Source organism: Crocodylus siamensis, chromosome 10 (assembly GCF_052110815.1).
Source record: "Crocodylus siamensis isolate JL-2025a chromosome 10, ASM5211081v1, whole genome shotgun sequence".
NCBI lineage: Eukaryota > Metazoa > Chordata > Crocodylia > Crocodylidae > Crocodylus > Crocodylus siamensis.
This window is the reverse complement of record NC_143404.1, coordinates 36,695,164-36,715,977: the sequence shown is the minus strand read 5'-3', so window position 1 is coordinate 36,715,977 and position 20,814 is coordinate 36,695,164. Positions and strand designations below refer to the sequence as shown.

Below are 20,814 nucleotides of genomic sequence, written 5' to 3'. Positions count from 1 at the left end.
TTTCAATACAGGCCAAATTAAACCAGCCTGGGTCCAAGGTGGGCCAATACTTCCTGCTCGTCCAGCTGGTCTTACAGGAAGAAGCAGCAGCAGCTAATTGGAAGCCCCGCAGGCAGGACCTGGCTCACAGGCCAGCTGTTGCCAACCCCGTTTCAAGGAGTGAACTAACTGCCCAGTTAGTAACATTTAGTCAGGAAAGACATTTTCAAATACAGTAAAAGCTTTGTTATCCAGCATGCAGGGGGGTAAAGGGGCTGCCAGTTATCTAAAAATTCCAGTTCTGACAGTTATACCCTGCACAACTAGGATCGCAGCCACCCCAGCAGGCAGGTAACTTTCTATCTACTTTCTTTTATCTGTGCATGGGGCAACAGCAGGTTGCAGCTGCAGGCTGGACTCTGCACCTCACTGCTGCTACTCTAAATGTGGTGAGACAGCACCACATGTGTCCCGCCGCTGGGCGGGCCAGACAGCAAGGGAAGCCAGTCCCGGTGCCACCACATTCACTGTACACAGGCCCCCCTCATGCTGCACTGCAAGCTCTCCACTCTTCAGGGCTGTACGTACACAAAGTTCTGGGTACGTCTTTCTAACAGGAGAAAAAACACAGGGAAAATTCTCCCAGATTATCTGAATGTGTGTATGCAGACAATGACTGTCCACCTTGATCTCTCTCCCTACTCCCTTTGGAGGACAGCAGACAGGATAAGAGAAGCACTATGGGAAGTTAGAGAACCAAGAGATTCTCTGTAGCACTAGACTACAGTGCACAAATATTACAGGTGGAACTACAAAAGGCAGCACTAGAGAGAAGCTGTCATTTCATCCAGCAATATTTTTGTAAGCATTCTGACCATTTTGTAACATACACCTGAAGGAGGCAAGAACATCTGTCCTCTCAACTTCTGTAGCGTTACAAAGACATTTGTAATGCTAGAAATGCAACCTATGTCCATGGCCATAGTGAATTCTTTCTATTAAAACCAGATTTTTGTTTCACCATTTCTAGTTACTTCACATGCAATCTAAGTCACCCTTATCTGAACCTGCTCTTTTTATATTCTTATCTACCTTCAGTTTTCATCTGTTTGAATACAGCCCTCCTCCACTCTTTGTTCCCAAATTAAATTGCATTCTGGACTCCTCTCAGACTTGTAGGTTAGCAGACAGGACACCAAACTTTAGTTGCACACATACTCTCCTACTCCAAAACATTTAAGTAGCTCCCCAATAGTTTCATAGTTCCTAGGGTCAGAAGGGACCTGAGTGGATCATTTAGTCCGACCCCCTGCCATGGCAGAAAATAATATTGGGGTCAAACGACCCCAGCAAGATGTTCATCCAACCTCCTCTTAAAACCCCCCAGGGTAGGAGCTAGCACCACTTCTCTTGGAAGTGAAGTGATCCTAGCCGCCCCCAGGGTAGGAGCTAGCACCACTACTCTTGGAAGTTCCAGATCCTAGCCGCCCTGACCGTGAAGTAGCGCTTCCTGATATCTAGCCTGAACCTGCCCTCTGCCAGCTTGTGACCGTTATTCCTGGTCACTCCCGGCAGTGCACAGGGGAATAGCGACTCCCCCAGTGCCTGCTGATCCCCCCTGACTAGTTTATAACATGCCACTAGATCCCCCCCTCAGCCTTCTCTTATGGAGGCTAAACAGGTTCAGGTCCCGTAGCCTGTCCTCATAGGGCCTGCCCTGCTGTCCCCTGATCATGCGAGTGGCCCTCCTCTGGACCCTCTCCCATGCTGTCCACATCCCTCTTGAAGTTCGGCACCCAGAACTGGATGCAGTACTCCAACTGCGGCCTGACCAGTGCTGCATAGAGGGGGAGGATCACCTCCTTGGACCTGCCTGAGATGCATCTCTGGATGCATGACAAGGTACGGTTGGTCTTCCTGACTGCCTCCCCACACTGACTCCAAGATGAACATGGGCCGGCAATGACGACTCCAAGATCTTTTTCCGCCTCTGTGCTGACAAGAGGGGAGTTCCCCAACCTGTAGGTATGGTGCTGGTTGTTCCTCCCCAGGTGCATCATCTTGCACTTGTCTGTGTTGAATCCCATCCTATTGACATCCGCCCACCCTTGTAACCTGTCTAGCTCCGATTATAGCCTGATGCTTCCTTCCAGTGTGCCCACATCCCCCCACATCTTAGGTGTCATCAGCAAGTTTGAACAGGGTGCTTTTTACCCCCTCGTCCAAATCACTGATGAAGATGTTGAACAGTGCGGGCCCGAGGACTGAGTCCTGCGGAACCCCACTGCCCATGTCCTTCCAAGTTGAGAAGGACCCACCCACTACCACCCTCTGGGTGCGGCCCTCCAGCCAGTTGGCGACCCAATTGACTGGGTGGATGTCGACACCACAGTCCCCCAGTTTCTTAATGAGAATGGGGTGAGAGACGGTGTCGAATGCCTTCCAGAAGTCCAGGAAAACTAGGTCCACTGCTACCCTGCATCTAATGATCTGATCGTAAAAGGCCACCAGGTTGGTCTGACAGGACCTGCCACTGATGAACCTGTGTTGGTTGCCCCTAAGCATGCAGTCCCCTGCTGGCCCCTCTTGGACGTGTGCCAGCATAATTTTCTCAAACAGCTTGCCTAGGATCGAGGTAAGACTAACCGGCCTATAGTTTCCTCGGTCCTCCTTCTTCCCTTTTTTGAAGATGGGAACCACGTTGGCCCTCTTCCAGTCCTCCAGCACCACACCAGAGCACCACGAGTGCTTGTAAAGCCATGCCAGGGGTCCTGCAATGACCTCGGCCAATTCCTTTAGGACTCTAGGGTGGAAATCGTCAGGACCGGCTGACTTGAATACATCCAGTCCCTCCAGAAGCTCCCTAACTAGTTCCTCGCTAACCTTTGGCCCAGGTGTGCCTCCCCTGGGGCCTGAGGGGGGCCCAGCAGGGAGGTGGCTGTTCTGGTCCCTACTTAGGAAGACAGAGGCAAAGAAATCATTAAACGTGTTAGCTTTGTCGTCTGGTCTGACAACCAAATTTCCCAACGCGTCTTGCAAGGGCCTCACGTTACCCGGGACCTTCTTTTTGCCCCCTATGTATTTAAAGAAGGTCTTCTTATTGTCCTTAATCTGAGAAGCTAGTCCTAATTCCATCTCCACCTTGGCCTTCCTGACTGCCCCCCTACATCCCCGAGAGACTGCAGAATACTCATCCCTGGTGATGACCCCTTCTTCCCATTGGGTATACGCCTCCTTTTTAGCAAGGAGACATTCCCAGATGCTTTTGGTGAGCCATGGAGGCTTGTGTACTCTCTTGCTCCCTTTGATCCTCGTTGGGATTACCTTCCTTTGGGCTTGGAGGATCGCCTCTTTAAGGAGCAACCACTCTCCTTGGACGTCTGGCTCCCCTCCCCTCTGGGACCTCAGTGCATCCCCAACTATCCTCCTTAGCTCATTGAAGTTTGCCCTCCTGAACTCTAGGGCTGCTACCTTACTGCATGCCTTTGCCACCTTGCGCTGGATGGTGAATTCCAGCAGGTGATGATCGCCGTCACCCAGGTGGTCGAACACCCGCAGCCCCCTCACCAGGTCATCACCCATGACCAGCACTAGGTCCAACAAGGCGTCCCCCCTGGTGGGGCTGTGCACCTCCTGGGTTAGATGGAGGTCCTGCACTCTGTCTAAGAACCTACGTGAGCCGTGAGACCTGGCTGACTGCTCCTCCCAGTAGATGTCCAGGAAGTTCAGGTCCCCCATGACTACCACATCTTTAGCTCTGTGAGCTGACCTAAGAATTCCTGATCAAGCTCTTCTCCCTGGTTGGGAGGTCTGTAGTAGACCCCCACCGTTAAGTCTCTTCCCCCCTTGACTGCCTTGTATTCTAACCCAAAGCACTTCAGAGTGCCCCTCCTCTGACTCCTTGCTAATTGACGAGGATGTATATTCCTCCTTGATACAGAGTGCCATGCCCCCACCTCTCCCTCCTATTCTGTCCCTCCTGTACAACCTACAGCCCTCGACATTCACCGCCCAGTCATGCGTAGAGTCCCACCACGTTTCTGTTTCATAGTTTGTAGGGTCGGAAGGGACCTGAGCAGATCATCTAGTCCGGCCCTCTGCCATGGCAGGAAAGAATACTGGGGTCAAATGACCCCAGCAAGATGTTCATCTAACTGTTATCTCCATTATGTCCAGGCTGGTGTCATTGATCATTCTATAACATAGAAACCTCCAGCCCACAACACAAGTAGGATTTCTAAGAGTCTCCCATAAAGTCCTGCTGCTCATTTTTACTACCTAGGTCAGAGGTGAGGAAAAATGTGGCCCACAGGCCAGATATGGCCTGCCAGGCATTCCATCCAGTCTGCAGGACCCCTAAAAAAATTTATAAAATTAACATTTATCTGCCCCTGGCTGCCTGTCATGTGGCCCTCAATCGCTTGCCAAAACTCAGTAAGCTGCCCTCCACCCAAAATAATTGGCCTCCCCTGACCTAGGTCCTAATAACAAATTTGTGCAAACTTGATACCACTCTTCTCTACCTACTATACAAGCACTATGACCCCTAGATTCAAAGCACTGACTAAAAAGAGTCATCTGTCAAAATCACGAATTATATAGGCACCAAACTGGCAATATGCTATTCAGTCCTCTTCATTCTTAAGTAAAATTAATTGTATACATGCCTTCCATCATTTTCCTATGTAAATCCCCAGCTAAAACAAACTCATTATTTACTTAAGCATTTTCTCTTCAATGTCCGATTATCAATATATATCTTCAAGAGTTTGCTTTGAGAAAGCATGCCATTTTTTCAGTAGCATTTAAGGGTGTTTTTACACGTGTTGTGGGACACAGAGCTGGGTGCTTTAATTAGTGAGCCGCACTAATTAAAAGCTCCTGCGTATCACGTGCATCAGCACTGACGCGCATCCCTGCACTGAAAAAGTGACAGCAGGACACTTAGAACTAAAACTCATTGAACGCGTTTCATTTAAAAGTGCACCACACCGCCATTTTTTCAGCACAGAGACACGCAGCAATGCTGATACACACAACATGGAAGGCTCCAACAGACTCTATTAAGTCTGCTTTGATGCGCTGGATTTCCACTGCATCAGAGCCGGCTCCACACACATATAGGAGCCCTAAAAGACGACCTTTTCCAAGTCTAAGTGCAGGTCAACACACTTTCATGCAATTTTCCAAAAGAAACTCACTGAAAAACTGTTACTCGAAACATTTTAAGAATGGACCTTATTAAAGCAGTTAAGAATGACATGATTTTTCTATGCTCTCGGTACAACTTTAATGGTATATTGCCATTTTCAGAACAGGGTCCAACTTTCAAGGCTACATTTTTTGTTTTTCTTCTAGTTTTATATGGTCAGTTTTACAAATTAAGTTATTTCAATCCAAAGGATCCTCAAGTACTTTGTGAATTTTGTTCAGTTGATTTATTGCACAGTTTACAGTTGTATTATGCACAGAACATATAAACTATTGTAGAATGCAACAGAATCATTCTTGTTGAACAACTAAGCTGCTGCCTTCTGGTGCCCACTTCAGTATGCTGCACAAGGAATACAGTAAAAACTGTGCCTATTAACATACGGCTCCTTATTGGCTTGTTTTACTTATGGTTCCACATGCTTTCAAACACTGAGTTTATAGAATTTTGTTGAAGCCAGGTACCCCATGTTTTCTCTGTCCCACTGAGCTTTTGCTGCTGCTTCTAGTATAGAGAGGACTACTTCTGAACCAAGGACACATTCTCCCACCCTGGTAATCATCCAGTAGAAGGAGGAGCCAGAAAGTGATAACAGCTGACCTGTCAAAACCACCTTTTTCTCTTTTAAAAGAGTGGTGCCCTGCAAAGGAATGCAAAAACCAAGAAATCTTGAATTGTTGTGGATTCTGGGCAGAGCTCTGTCTGATCTAGAACACAATATGTTAGGCTGATTTAAGGTGATCAGGACCCCTCACTCCCAACCCCAGCCCTAACATCTATAATACAGCACCATATGTTCCACAGGAGTCAGAGGGGGACAAACCTTCCCTCCACCAGTGAAGTAATCTCCCTATAGCCATCATGTACACATCCAGCCTTCCTGGAGTTCCACAGAAGAGGTTTCCAAAACTCCAAAAAAAGAGAACTCAAGACGTTATAAATGAGCATTAAATCAGGTTAACACTGCTAAAGCACTGACTCATTTCAGCCATAATTTTGGGGCCCAATGTTTTGAAACATAGAGCCTTTGCCTTTAATTGCAAACTAAACATTTGGATAGCTAAAAATCCACAACCAATTTCACATTTTCCTTTTCACTGGCATTTTTTTTTTATTCAGGTATTTTCTTGCCTCTTCTGCTGCTCTTAGGGTGAAAGAAAATGAATGGAAGATTACCCTGGTTTAAGAGTACAGCCCAAAGTCAAGATGCAGCTATTAGTAAAAGTTCATTGCTTTGCACAAAATGATCATATTTCAAATGAAAAGTTTAAGACAACCTGTCTTCCATCCTTTCTGAAATTGGAATAGGAAGGTAACAGTTTTAACAACCATGTGAATATGAAGTCAATTTGGGGGTATGAGTGGTATTTAAATAGTATTTAGTTTTGCATAACCTTAAAAGAAAAAGTTGGAATACCTTTTGCTTTATTTAAAACAGACTGATTTTGGTGCTCACAGACCTCGCCATGGAAAATAATCCAAGCATTAAACGAACCTAGGAATAGAAATCTATTTAATATATATGGAGGCTTTTTTTTTTTTTTTTTTTTTTTTTTACACATAGTCAACAAAAAGTTCTGCTCTCTCATGCTGGAAATCCCTTTGAAGGCTGCCAAGAACACAAAATATTTCCATTTACTGCATCTAGAAACTGCTCCTATCCTTTCATGAAAAATGAACTGAAAAAGACCCCTGAAAACACGTACCTAGAAACACTATGAAGTCCAGAAATATTAACATGCAGTTTTACTTTAACTTAGATGCATGCATTAGCACAAGGATGTCAAAGATATGGCTTGCAGGGCTGCCTGCAGGGCCTGAAATTTGGCAGTGAGGAGCCACGGTAATTATGCTGCTTTTGCTGAATTTCCAACCCCATGAGCAGCCCCACAGGTCAGATGTGCCTCACAGATTTGAAACTGTTCAAAGACCCAGCCTCATGTTCTAGATCAGGAATGCTCAACCTCTAGCCCATGGGCCAAATAAGGCCCACAGAGCCATGGAATCCAGCCTGCAGGACTTCCCAGAGGTCAGGAAATTTGGCAGCGGGGAAGCAGTGGCAATTAATACTGCCACCTTCCCCCACTGCCAAATTCCCAAACTCCAAGCCCTGCCCAGCAAATCAGAACCAGGTTACGTGCCCCACTCCCAGACCACTGCAGCCAGATCTGGACCAGTCTATGGCCCCTCCTCCTGCCCTGGCTCAATCAGGACTGGACTACAACCACTCTCTCTTCCCTGTGGCCAAACTGCCCCGGGGCCACAATCCCTTACCCCTACAGCAATATTGGGGCTGGGTCAAACCCACTTATCTCACACGGGAAAGATCGGAGCTGCACCAAACCCCCTTTACCTCATGAGGCTGGACTGCCCCCACTTTGCCCCATTTGCACAGCCAGATGGTATCTCACCACAACCACCCCAGGGTGCCGGATCAGGACCATGGGCCAGACTGACCGGGCACTACCCATCTACCCTCCAACCAAGAAAGCTGAGCACCGCTGCTCCAGATAAATCTAACAACCCTGCACTAGAATAAATGGAATTTAATGGTCACTAGTAAACAGAGGTGAAAAGGGTTACTCCTACCATGGCTTACAGAATACAATGACTTAATACACCTCAGCTGAAAAAGTAAGTGTAAGTTAACTGACTGAAGATGTCACATTTAAAGTCTTTCACAAAGCATGCCACCTAGGAGTCAGAATTAATAAATCAACAGATCCAGGACAGACCTAGACAGTTTTCACAATTCATAAGAATAGGAAGACTAGTTCTGAGCTACATTTATCACAAAAAAAACCTAATACAGCTACAGCCTTATTAGCCATTTCTTGTGCATGAGGGATACCAGGAAAGAATTAACATGTACTTCAGACATTACCAATATACTCAGGTACTGGACCATGCCACTTGGACTTTCAAGTACCCACTTCAGAGTCTAGTGAATAATAATAAACAGGTAGAAAACCCATGTGAAAGAGACAAGGCTCAAAGCCCAACTACACTGAAAAAGTGCACCATTTCAGGGACAGAGTGCAGCTAGAACTACAGAATCACAGGGTTGGAAGAGAACTCAAGGATCATCTAGCCAAACCCCCTGCATGAATGCAGGAATGCATCTCTTAAACCATCCTTCCCAATGCTTATCTAAGCTCTTCTTGAACACTTCCTATAAAGAAGATTCCACCATTTCCCTGGGCAGGCTATTCCTGTGCCTCACTATTCAAAGGGTAAATAAGTTCTTCCCAAGATCTAATCTATATCTACACTGCTGCATCAGTTTGTACCTCTCCACTAAGGGAGAAAAGGTGTTCTCCCTCTTCCTAGTAGCAGCCTTTCACATACCTGAAGACTGCTTTCATCTTCCCTCTTCATCACCTTTTCAAGCTAAGCATACCTAATTCTTTAAATCTTTCCTCATACTGCTCGTCTTACAACTCCTATCTTTTTGTCACCTGCCTTGGGACCCTCTCCAACTTCTCCACTTCTTTCTTAAAATACAGAACATCCAGAACTGCACAATACTCTAGCTGAGGCTTAGCTAGTGCTAAGTAGGTATAAGGCACAGGAGGTGATACTGCCACTCTAAGGCGCACAATCTGTGATCCACTAAAACCCCCAAGACCCTTCTAAGCAATGCTACCACCTAAACAGACCTCTCACATTGTGTATTGTGTTTTTGATTGTTCTTCCCTATATATTAACACCATTTGTCTGTTAAACAACTGCTTTGAGTAGTGGCTGTTTCCATGCCATTTATCATTTTGTAGGCCAACCTTAGCAACGCAGTCTGGTTATATCAGCAGGAAACTTGTTCTCCTCTGGGACACAAGAAAAAAAATAAAATACAGCATATAAGGCAATCCAGTCTGTAATGCATGATGGACAGTTCGGAAGCCTCACATGAGACTAAAAAGGTCTAGTATTTCCAATCAAAGAAGCTCAAAGGGAATGTGAATCCAGGTTAGGATATATGGAAGTCTCCCAACAGAAGTACTGGTTTCCTTTTCAATCATTTAAATATTACAGATTTTACTAAAAACCACAAAGTTCTTAGCATTTCCTTTAGTTTACCTTAATGACACTTTTAATGTTTGACTTTTCAATACAAAAGCTAAGAAAACGTTTCACAAAAGAACTCTAAGTCCTTCTATCACCCTGCATCTCCAGGGGGCTGGTTAAAATTAATATTCATAACAGTGAATATATATACACAATATTTCTCACTTTGATGAGGAAAAATAATTTAAAATAACTTGTTCAAGACCAGTGAGTTAATAACAGAGCTAAAAGGAGGAACTCTGTGCCTTGATTACTAGTCCTCTGGTCAATCCACCAGAATGTACCAAGTCTGACTGCATCCTGTTTTGGTACACCTCTTCAGTTACTGTTACCCAAGGATATTTGACTTTTCATAAACAGACTCACTTGATAAAATTTAAACAGGTCATTCAAAGTCAAGCTCTTGATTATACAAGTTACATTTATAATCCCATCACTTAAAAGATGCCTTTTTTACTTGCCACTAACAGTTTTTTGCTAGGACCGAAACTGAAGACTGATATACTTCTCCAGTTTACTAGTACTGTTTATTTCTTCTCTCTAGTCATCTCTCCAGTCTTGTTTCAAGTCTGAGATTATAAAGAGACATTACAGTTGTAGCACTGGTTGTGCCATCGTGTGCCTTGATATTGACTGGTATGTTGAGACATCACATTTCAAAGAGGTTTTCAAAAAGTAGGATGCACCACCACTTTTCTATGCCAAGTCAAGGGCAGGGAGGAATGCAGGATGTGCAGACTATGGCTACCCAGGCTCTGTCTCTGTGTGGGTGTGTGGGGAAGACGACACTGATTGCCCATTTCTGCCCATCTTCCTAGTGTCTCCCCATTTATCCATTGGAGTCTTTGCAACCCAGACCAGCTGGAGAGCATGAGCAGCAGCCCCAGGTTATGGAGATCATCCCTCATCAAGCCCCACTGAGCTGCTCACTCCTGAGCACCAGTTGCCCCAAATCCCCACACCCCTAGCTGGCTCCTGCCTCTGACTCCCATACTCCCTGATATCACAACATAACCATATAGACATCCATCTCAATAATGCAGAACAATCTGTTTAAAGATATTGTTGCACAAATATTATTGGATATCTGTGACAGAACAAGTGGCAAGGATGTTTATACGTTTGTTTTTGTCCCACCAAAAAACTTTATGTTGTAACAAGGGTGACATTTGTTTGAAGCCTGACAGACAAAATTTCCACTTTATTAACTGTCAGGTCAGCAATGAAATATGACGTTTTTGATATTCTGCCAAAGTTGGGGGGGGTTGCCCTTCGTTTCTCTTGTACCCTTTGACTTCTATAATTTTTTATCTTGGGTTCTACACTGCTAATTACCATGGCCTTCAAGCTTTTTCCACATAAAAGCAATATAACTATTGAAGCCCTTGCTGGACTTCATGGAAACTCTAGCACTCTGCTTTTTTCCTTGAAGACAACTTGAAGAGTGAAAACAGAAAGAGGTGTTTGAATGTAGGGTGTTAGAGCAGGGGTCAACAACTTATAGCTTGTTTGCCCGATCTGGCAAACAAAGTAGTCCAATCCAGCATGGCAGGGAATGGTTAGCAGCGCAGATCAGCATCATGCCACCCTTCTTCCCCCAGCTCTGCAGTACTCCCCTTCACCACAGAGTCTGAATTTACCCTCAGGAAAGAGAGGTGGGGATCAGCAACAAGGGTAAGTGGAGGCAGCTGGCTGGTCAGAGTGGGGAGGGGAGGCAGATGGTTGCAGAGCAGGCAGGGTCAAAGGAGAACACTTTGTTCCCACCTCACATAACCATACATTTTCTTACATTCTACATACTGCCTCAAGACAGACACAAAGTTTTGAAGAAGCAAAAGAAAGAGGAAAAGAACTGATTTTTTCTTAGAGGCAGAGCTGATCTCTGCCTACCTGGGATCCTGTCCACATGGTTGAATTCTGGCCCATGTTGCTAAGGCAAAAAGCTAAAAAACAGTAACCCTCTCAGCCACCGGTGAACTGGCAAATCTCTGCAAATCACTGCTTGGGTCAAGTCAGGCCACGCCAAGCATAGGAACTGGAAGCACAGAACCAGTCCCTTTTTAACCTTCCCTCCACCCTTCTCAAGCACACACCCACTTAAAGGCACCAAAAACAGAGGAAAGGGGGACAGAAATAAACCGAAATAAGAAATCTAGCAAGACTGGGACAGGTAAGTATGACTCTGCTGCAGGTCACATGTTGGGTCTGGCAGAGCAGGAAGGAGAACTGGGCAATCCAGAAGTAAGGCTGTAAATTGATTCAGAGGATAGACTGGAAGGTGACCCTAGGACCTGAAAACCAGTAAGATGGAACAGGAATGCACTGAGATCAGATGAACAGCTGGGAGAAGGACCAAAACGGACAAAAAACTTTTTGTGAATTACCGTGGTGGAAAATCTAAGGGGCCAGTGTGCAGGGGGAAGAACTAGGCTGGCTGAGTAAAGACTGAGATGGATACTTAAAACACACACACACACTGATCCAATTAAGGTGCAGAAGTAACTTACTTCATCTTTCAAGTACCTGATTTGCCTTTTTAAAAAAAAAAAAAAAAAAAAAAAAAGAATCCATGAACTGCCCACAAAAATGCATCATCATAAAGCTTGCAACTGAAAAATTAAAATTTCATCACATGGCAGCATACCAACAGTCATATGGTTCATCACCAGGGATGTAACCTTCAGATCCACTTCACCAATCTCTACCACTTGAGCTAACAGAGCAACAGGGGCAAGCAGCTCATCATTCTCTCTGTGGACCAGCATTAGAAGGGGATGACACACTGCCAACAGATCAGATGTTTGCTGAGAGCACAAGAATGGTGAGACTTTGGAATCTTAGTTTTTTTTCCCCAAGGTCAGGAGAATATTTCTCAGTGGTCTTAGACTCTTTTGCCTGTGGACATATGATCAACACTTAACCCCCTTTCCCCCTCACTTTCCTGCCTCTTCATCGTAGCTCTTCATCCCAGTCCCATTCTCTTAGTCTACTCAGTCACAGTCCACTGAAGCTTCTGCAAACCAGTCTTCTTGCTCAGCTAATCCTAGTCTTCCCATCACAGCTCTGTGCTAGATCTATTTCTCCACTATATCCAACTACGAGTCACTGCTTCCTGGACTTAGTCATAGTTGCTGAGCCACCAATCCCCCATTTCTCTCTTCCCTCTCCCTCTCTAGCCTCAAGTCAAAGTCCCACCAAACTCTCTGATCCGATGGGACTTTGATCTACATCTCTCTCAATTAACTCCTGCCTTCAGTTCAGCTCTCAATGCCTGTGCGTTTATATTTCCTCTACATGAAAGGCTTGTAGGCCACTAAGGATAGGTGAGGCATTAAAAACACAAGGCAGCAGGCCTCTCTCCTACGCGTAGTTCTAGTAACTAGAAGAGCAATCACAAGGAAAATTTGGCTTGGCCCCATGTAGACCTGGTACATACACGCAATGGTCAGCAACAGAAGGAAGGGGATGAAGATTTTAGCTATCCAGCTATGTGATTTTTCATGCGTTTGTCTAGTTTTGCCCGATCTTAGCTCATGATTTGTTGACAATTTGCTCTCTACATTATTTGCATTGTATACTTTTTTGCACCACTTTGCTTTAATTATGAACAATGACAAGCCAGATTCACTTTCTAATACTCATGCAATATCACAATGCTGCAAATATCAGTTTGAAAATAGTTTAAGGAAGCAGTTCAATAAAAATACTTATTGGATTAAAGTTTAACAAAATGTAAGGTACTAAAACACTATCCTACCCACTGTGTGTCTACCAAAGTTAGAAAAAAAATATTCATCATAAAAAGCTAGCATCAGGAAGGCTCTTGTGAGAATAAAGATAAGTTATTTTGCAGAAATCAAACTGATTCAGAGGGTTACAGCTATATTTGATAGCCAAATCAGAGCCTATTTCAATTTTAAAATTTTGCACGACAAATTAAGAATTACAAGTATCCTGGAGGAGTGAAGGGAAAAATGGCAGTTTAGCAAACAAGTTTCATTCTTGTGCTCTCTCAGTCCTCTCCCTCAAAATATTTATACCCTTATTATGGTCGATGACAAATTTACTCCATTGAATTGTTTCTCACATTATAATAAAGTAAAGAACTACTGACTAAAAAATTTTACGGGAACTAAAAGCTTTCTTGTAGCTCAGACTCTCTCTCTCAAATATATTCAAATAGTCTAAATGACCAAGAGAGACATCTGGCTGCAATTCTGTAAAATAAAATTAAGGCTTCCATTGACATAAGTACTATACAAACAGAGTACCTGCTGCTTCTAGCAATGCTTCTAATCTTGCTTGTGTTTCTGGATCCACAGTTCTTAAATCTGCTCCTTCTGCAGGACTTGATAAAAATAACTCTGATGTTGTTTTAAGCACTGGGTTATCCAGATCTTCTTGGTCCAAAATAAACGATTCAACCTGTTTTTAAAAAAGTTAAGAGAAATAAAATTTGTAAGATTTCCAAATATTTAACAGTATTCCATGCAAGATTAAAATAAAATGTTAACATTTTTCCTGTCAAATGATTCTGAATTAGAGATATACTTCCAAGGACCAGGTTATGGAATTTAAGATGTTTTGAATGAACAGAAACTTTTACTTTAATTCACCTGATCAAGGGCAGTCAAAATCAGAAGTGCTCACAGACCAAGTATGTTATCTTAGATGAACTCCCTCTAGAAAGATAACCCCATTAAAAAAGTCACTTTGGTCTTTTCTACCCAGAAGAGTGTTCCTGATACAGTTATGACAACTAGCTAAATATTGGAGAAGGGAGGACTCATGTTACAGATGCATTTACACCAGTATAAACATTGCTGCATCACAACTGCCTGCACTCCCAGGCTTATACTGACAGTTCTGCAAATACATAATCATACCTCCAACCAATAGGGCTAACTTAAATATACAGCTCCCTCGGGAACTGCCTGAGAGGAGCTGATCAAAACATTCTTAAGTGTCACAAATGGCTTCCAAATAATATCGAAGGTTAGGTATTTACTTCTGCCACCCATATAGTTCCTGCTTGATACAGGTCTTCAGTCTCCAACTGAAAGGTTACTTTCAACTTACAGGTCAAAAGATAACTGGGTCTACTGAGAATCAAGGTAAAGTGGAAGAAATGTGCCATCCAATTTGTGATTTATGTTCACTCTAATTTACCAATTCTTTTTAAACAACAGAAAGATTTGTTAAGCAGTAGGACTCCCAACTCACTAATATGAACGTTATTTTGTGGCTTAACCTACATAATGAATTTTTACCATCCAGTTCTACCATCAAAACTGAGTGCCTTCACAGCAGCAGATCCCCTCTATACTGCTTGGGAGGGTCAATACACCTTTCCGAACAAAGTAAGGCTTCTCCTGCCAAACTGCAGACAGATGAAAATACAAGTAAATACTCATGAGACTTGAGCTGTCTGCCACCTCTCCAGAGTGACTTTGCATTCTCATGGCAGAGATGCTTAAAGGAACCACCAAAAGCATCCAGGTTTACATGCACTTTAGCAGCTACCACAAAAAGCTCTGGCACCAGAAGCAGTCAAGTGTTTCACTGGTCTGCCTGATCTTCAAATAAGGTTTATGAACCTTCTCAAAGAATTGACAGTTTAGAATAATGTAGATGTAATAATCTTATACTGTGGAAGGCTGTCGGAGTGAAAAAGTTTAATACAAGGATATCAAACTCATTCTCTGAACAGAGGAAAATTGTTTTTAAATTACAGCCTGCAGTGTATATTTAATACTATATACTTTCTTCCATCCTAAAGATAACCTACCAGTAACTGCAATGAGAGCTCTACAAAAAAATGAGGCCACTATTATCATTACTTAGATTTGTATTTCACCCTATTGAAAATTTGTTCAGAACCTTATTGGCATGAAGAGTATCACTTTGAAATTATACCCTCCTTTAGAACCATCACTATCCTTGCTCTCCTTTTGTTCCATTATGCCTTCTTTCTCCTGCTTTTCACAGTCCTCAAATACCTCATCCCACATTAAGTGATTTGTAGCTAATGCTAATACAGAAAGTGTCATCATTGTAGTTTAGAGATAACATTCCAATGAGATAAAAGTATGAACTTCCCATTTCTGTTTAAAACACAATTTGAGATGGTCTACAAACTCAATAATGCCATGTTGTAAGAGGAAGTATAAACGCAGATCAGGAAAGCTACAACTTGTTTAATAAATGCCTCATCCCAGAGAGTATCAAGCTGTGCTGTGTGATACAACAGCATTTTTAAATGGTTTGTGCTACCTCTGCAGTATCCAAAGCAGTCATCTGATGTCTATTCAAATTAAATATCAAAGTTAAGGACTGAGGGCAGGGACAAACATACACTTGGTAGTTAGGTTTGGACTGATTAAAGATTTTCTTGGCCAATACCAACAGCTGATGATTAACCAATCACACTGGCTGATGCCAATCCAATAACCAATATTTAGTAACAGCACAAGGCATTTTAAACTACTGACATAAAACACACCTTTTTGTTGGTTTGTTTTGCATTTTACACACACCTCCTGTCCCTCAATCCCCTATTCCTACGTACATAGCCCCCTTACCCACAGCTCCTACACATTCCCCACACAGCCTGTGCTGCTGTCCCAGGCAGGCAAGAAGGACTCTCGTGCCGACAGCAGCATCAGGCTTTTTTGGACCCCCAGAGCATGCTGCTGTCTCAGTGCTGGCGGGCCCCATGCAGCTGAGCTCTGCTGGCTGCCGGGGAGAAGCTCCTTTTTCAAAGATGCCTGGTGGAACAGAACGTCCCTCACAAGGCACTTTATCCCACCCATGTGCAGCCTAACGTCTCTGCGCCAGTCCTGGCACTCAGGCCCCTACTGTGCATGGCACTGCCATGACACTGGCAGTGACAGCAGGAGGCAGTAACAGTCCCTTTGTTGCTTAGCACAGCACTCTGTGACAACTCCCCAGCAACCCCTACCCCTCCCATTGCTCAGTGGACCTGTAGTCTGCCATGGGCACGTAGCCATAATTAATTGGCTACAATGACCCAAAAAAAGGCCAATAACCAATAATGTCATTTCTCCTTTTATCTGTGCCAATCCAATGGCCAACCAATATATCAGTGCACCCCTACTTGTAGTGGTTTCAAAAGGCCAGAGGGAAGCCGCTGCTGTTGTACTAACATTTATAATTAGTGTTAGTTATTAACAAGCCTATAAAAGATACAACCACCTCAACTTTAACCCTGCATCTTCCAGAGTTAAACTTGGGGCTGTTCTACTAAATTTGAATTGCTACAGTCTTCTGCATACATAATAGTTCCCACCCCAAGTCTATATTTGTCCATGTCCCAACTTAAAATTTATTCCTTATGCATGTTCAAAGCAGGCAAAACAGAACTAGTTTCCCGTTTCAGTGGACATACTTAATAGTAACTAATTAAGAAGATTTTATCCTGTGTATTGAACAATTAAAAGTTGGACAGGTAGTCCAACCCAAGATTTGGGTTGTGGTGGGCACATGAGTAGGGAAGGACAGATTACAGCAGGACCTGGACAGGTTACAGGGGTGGGCTAATGAAAATAGGATGGGTTTCAATACAGACAAGTGCAGGGTGCTGCACTTGGGCAGTAGGAACCAGCAGCACACTTACAAGCCGGGAAACTCCTTCCTCAAGAGCACAGTGGCAGAAAGAGATCTTGGAGTCATTCATTGTTGACTCCAAGATGAACGTAGGCTGACAATGTGAGGTCACGGTCAGTAGGGCTAATTGTACCTTGTCGTGCATCCACAGATGCATTACAAGCAGGGCCAAGGAGGAGATTCTCCCCCTCTATGTGACACTGGTCAGGCCACAGCTGGAGTACTGTGTCCAGTTCTGGGCACCACACTTCAGGAGGGATGTGGACAGCACAGACAGAGTCCAAAGGAGGGTCACCCACATGATCTGGGGACAGCAGGGCAGACCCTATGAAGAGAGGCTACGGGACCTTAGCCTATTCAGCCTTCACAAGAGAAGGCTGAGGGGGGACCTGGTGGCCATCTATAAACTCACTGGGGGGGGACCAGCGGGGTTTGGGAGAGACATTGTTCTCCCAAGTGCCCTCCAGGGTAACAAGGAACAACAGTCACAAGTTAAGAGAGTAAATTTAGACTAGACATCCAAAGGCACTACTTCACAGTCAGGGTGTCTAGGATCTGGAACCAACTTCCAAGGCAAGTGGTAATGGCTCCTATACCCTGGGGGTCTTTAAGAGGAGGCTTCATGTCTACCTGGCTGGGGTCATTTGAACCCCGTTTTTCTCCTGCTCAGGGCAGAGGGTGGGACTAGAAGATTTACAAGGTCTCTTCCAACCCTACTTTATGAATCTATAGTAAGTTTAAGAGGCAACCCCCCCCCTCCCCACCCTTGTGCTCCAGCCACTCACTGCCACCCCCCTCTCCCCCCCACAGGTCCCACACACCCCTAGGGTCAGCTCTGAGTGTTAGCGTATTAGTTAATAGATTTTTACTGGGAATAAGAGTAAATCTTTGTACAACTGTGCAAAGTATATAAAATTAATATATAAATTTATAATCCTATAAAAAATTTTTGATTTCTAGAAAAAAAAAAAAGAGATCAGTCTTAAATATAAGTTGACAATATTATGGGCAAAGGCAGGTTAATCAGTCTAGATGCAAGGTCATCACTGTTTTGGGGTTTCTTATATTAACACACAGGCATGTGTGCCAAAATGTAATTTAAAAGGAGCATAATCTAAGAAAGAGTGTAATGTTTATAGGTATCTTGAGCATGCCTGAATATATGGATTGGAGACTAAAGACAATTTAACTGACTGTTGCCATTACCCCAGACTCAAGCTTTTTAGTTATATGACAAGTGTGAACAAACACATTTCCTTAACTTGATCAACAGCAGACTACTGTTCCATATTATTCTAAGACTCTACATTTTACCCTCAACTCCTTAAGTAGCATATTTTAGTGAGACAAATCTGTTTCAAATAGGGACTGTATTCAACAGTTATATTTTGACAAAGGTCATTATTCACCACATAACTACATTTGAACTTTGTGACAAAACATAACACTTGTGAGAGTGGAGACAACACCAATTTCAAAACAAAGATATTTTAGGTACAACTGTTATACCAATGTAGTTTTCTTCCCCAAGACCCTTTTGTACCCCACTTTTTCACAGCTTGCCTTTATGTTCTAATGACTTATAAAAACCAAAAAGCAAGATACTAAATAAAAAGACCTTTAAAGTTCAAAGACAATATTATTGCAAGTACAATGCTTTCACTTCAGAAATGTACTTCCCACTAATCCTACAACATGAGAACCCATCTCATGCTACAACATGAGAACTACTAAACCCTTGCAATGCAATTCAACATGAGAAATACAATGGCCCAGATAAATAGACTGGGTTTAAATTTATGGTTTCAAATATGGGTCAGAGCCCATTTTTTAAATTCTTTTATAAACAGTATGCCTGCTAGAGATGGACTGAGTAAAGGAAGATATGCCATTACTGAAAGCCACACAAGGTTGAGGCTATACAGCATTTATAATTACACATTTGCAGATTTGTTTCTCATGACAATACGTAATATCCCCTACACTAGTAGATCTTAAACATGAAAATACTAAATATGCAAACACAAAAGTTATGAAGTAGCTCCAATGTTGCCAGGACCTTTTCGAAAAGAAAGTTTTTACAGTCAGGCACAGAGGAGAAAAGGTTCTGAGACACCAAGACAAGGTTTTTGTCAGCAGGGAAAACAAACAAAATCTCTATCTATACAGCTGCAGGGTAATAAAAACTTAAGTTTACCAGGTTTTTATTAGTAATGAACTCAAAACTGCAGTGTCTACTGATGTAACAATGAATGAAATGAAGTCAAACATTAGGCAGCAAGTTTTTAAACAAGAAGTAACTTTATGCAAGCTAGGTTCAGCCCTCAAACTCCTGAAAGTGTTAATATGGCAGCTGGTATTGCAGTTTCAGCTCTATGCTCTAGCTCAATCAGAAGTGTAATAGACCAGCTAGTCACTGGGCTATTTTTGGACTCTTTGCTAGATGCTTTGGGCAGTTAATAAGCATCTTATTTGGTAACTCTCATTAGAAACACTTGTTAATGTGTTAATTTAAGATATAGGTGGCCAATCTAGTTTGCAACTGGACAGTGATACTGAAAAATTCAGGAGCAAACCCAAATCACTAAGAATCCAAATGATCTGGCAAACTACTACTGAGCAATAAGCAGCTAGATGTATGGGACAGGAGCAGGAGCACTAAACACTGGCACTCTCAGCAACATTGTTCTGTTTCACTTTCATCTCCTAGGAATCCAACAGATCTTTGCTGAAGTACTGCCAGAAGACTGCAGCAACCACTGACAGCTCTACAGATATAGAGTTACATACAATCTCCTCTCTCTGTAGCAGCTACATTCACAAATATTTGGACACAACTATATTGGTGTTCATATGTCAATAGCATGGCTGGGTTTACTTCAGGTCATGGATGCATGGTACTGAACCAACATCATGGCTAAGTACAGACAGTCAAAAAACCCGAGGCAGAATCGATTCAGTCCAGGCAACTTCCTCCAAACTGCATAGACTGACCAGATAACCAACTGAACTCGTGTTCAGTTTTCAACTGGAAAAAGCAGGGGGCACTAAAGCATGTCCCCCAGCCTGCTGGCCATTGTCAGCCCAACCAAGTGTCCCCAGTTGGTGCCTGGTTTGCCCAGCCCAGGGGAACTAAAGGGAATTCCCCACCCTCCCCAGCTGCTGATTACTTCCACCGCAGAGAGGGACAGAGAAAATGGGTCAGAAAGAGACCAAGACCAAATCTATATTAGATACATTTCCTTGTACAGCAACATCTGTTGAGGTGTATTTTTTGTTGAAACGTTTCTACACTGGCAAAATTAGTACAACATGTTCAATTAGTGACAAACAGGGTCTCCACCCCCCTCCATTTCCAGGATTTGTCATATAGCAGTAACTGAACAAGATCATCTATACCACAAAAATACATTACTATCAGCACAAAGTGGGGTCACATTAGGAGCAAATGCTGTCATAGCTAAACTACAAGAAGTTTGATGGTATAGACAACGAGCAAGAAAACATTTTGTTTTACTTGCCCAAGATACTTTTAACCCTAGGAAGTTATTCAGAAGCAAAATGAAACAAGTGTGGACTTGAAATAAAAAGCTGTTGTACTACCAATTTCTTAGGTCTGAGTTTTCTAGACACACACACACAAAAAGCTATATGCATTGTTTGGGACCCATTCTGTATCAAGCGGCCATATGTCATCTACCATAACAAGCTCCTGGTTCATGACTAATACTCCGAGGCACAATGCAGATAAACCAATTTTCTTTAACTTTCTGGATTTTTCAGTCACTTGTAGGATATGCCCCATTATGATACACTTTTAAAATTAACATTAATTTTATGGAAATCAATAGTTACTGAATATTTTCAGAATATAGCTATTTTTAAGATTGATGTGTACATTCAGTTTTCCCAGGCAATTAAGTTGAAAGGGG

At 43.2% G+C, this 20,814-nt stretch overlaps 1 protein-coding gene across 9 annotated transcripts in view; it reads right to left on the bottom strand.

The window, feature by feature from the left end:
* Nucleotides 1–20,814, bottom strand: part of ANKHD1 (ankyrin repeat and KH domain containing 1) — a 162,395-nt gene that overhangs the window by 126,894 nt on the left and 14,687 nt on the right. For all 9 annotated transcript variants that reach the window (XM_090021008.1, XM_090021009.1, XM_090021011.1 and 6 more), the window contains exon 2: nucleotides 13,528–13,681. In XM_090021008.1, the coding sequence (XP_089877134.1) occupies nucleotides 13,528–13,681 (154 nt within the window). The remainder of the gene's footprint in view (nucleotides 1–13,527; nucleotides 13,682–20,814) is intronic.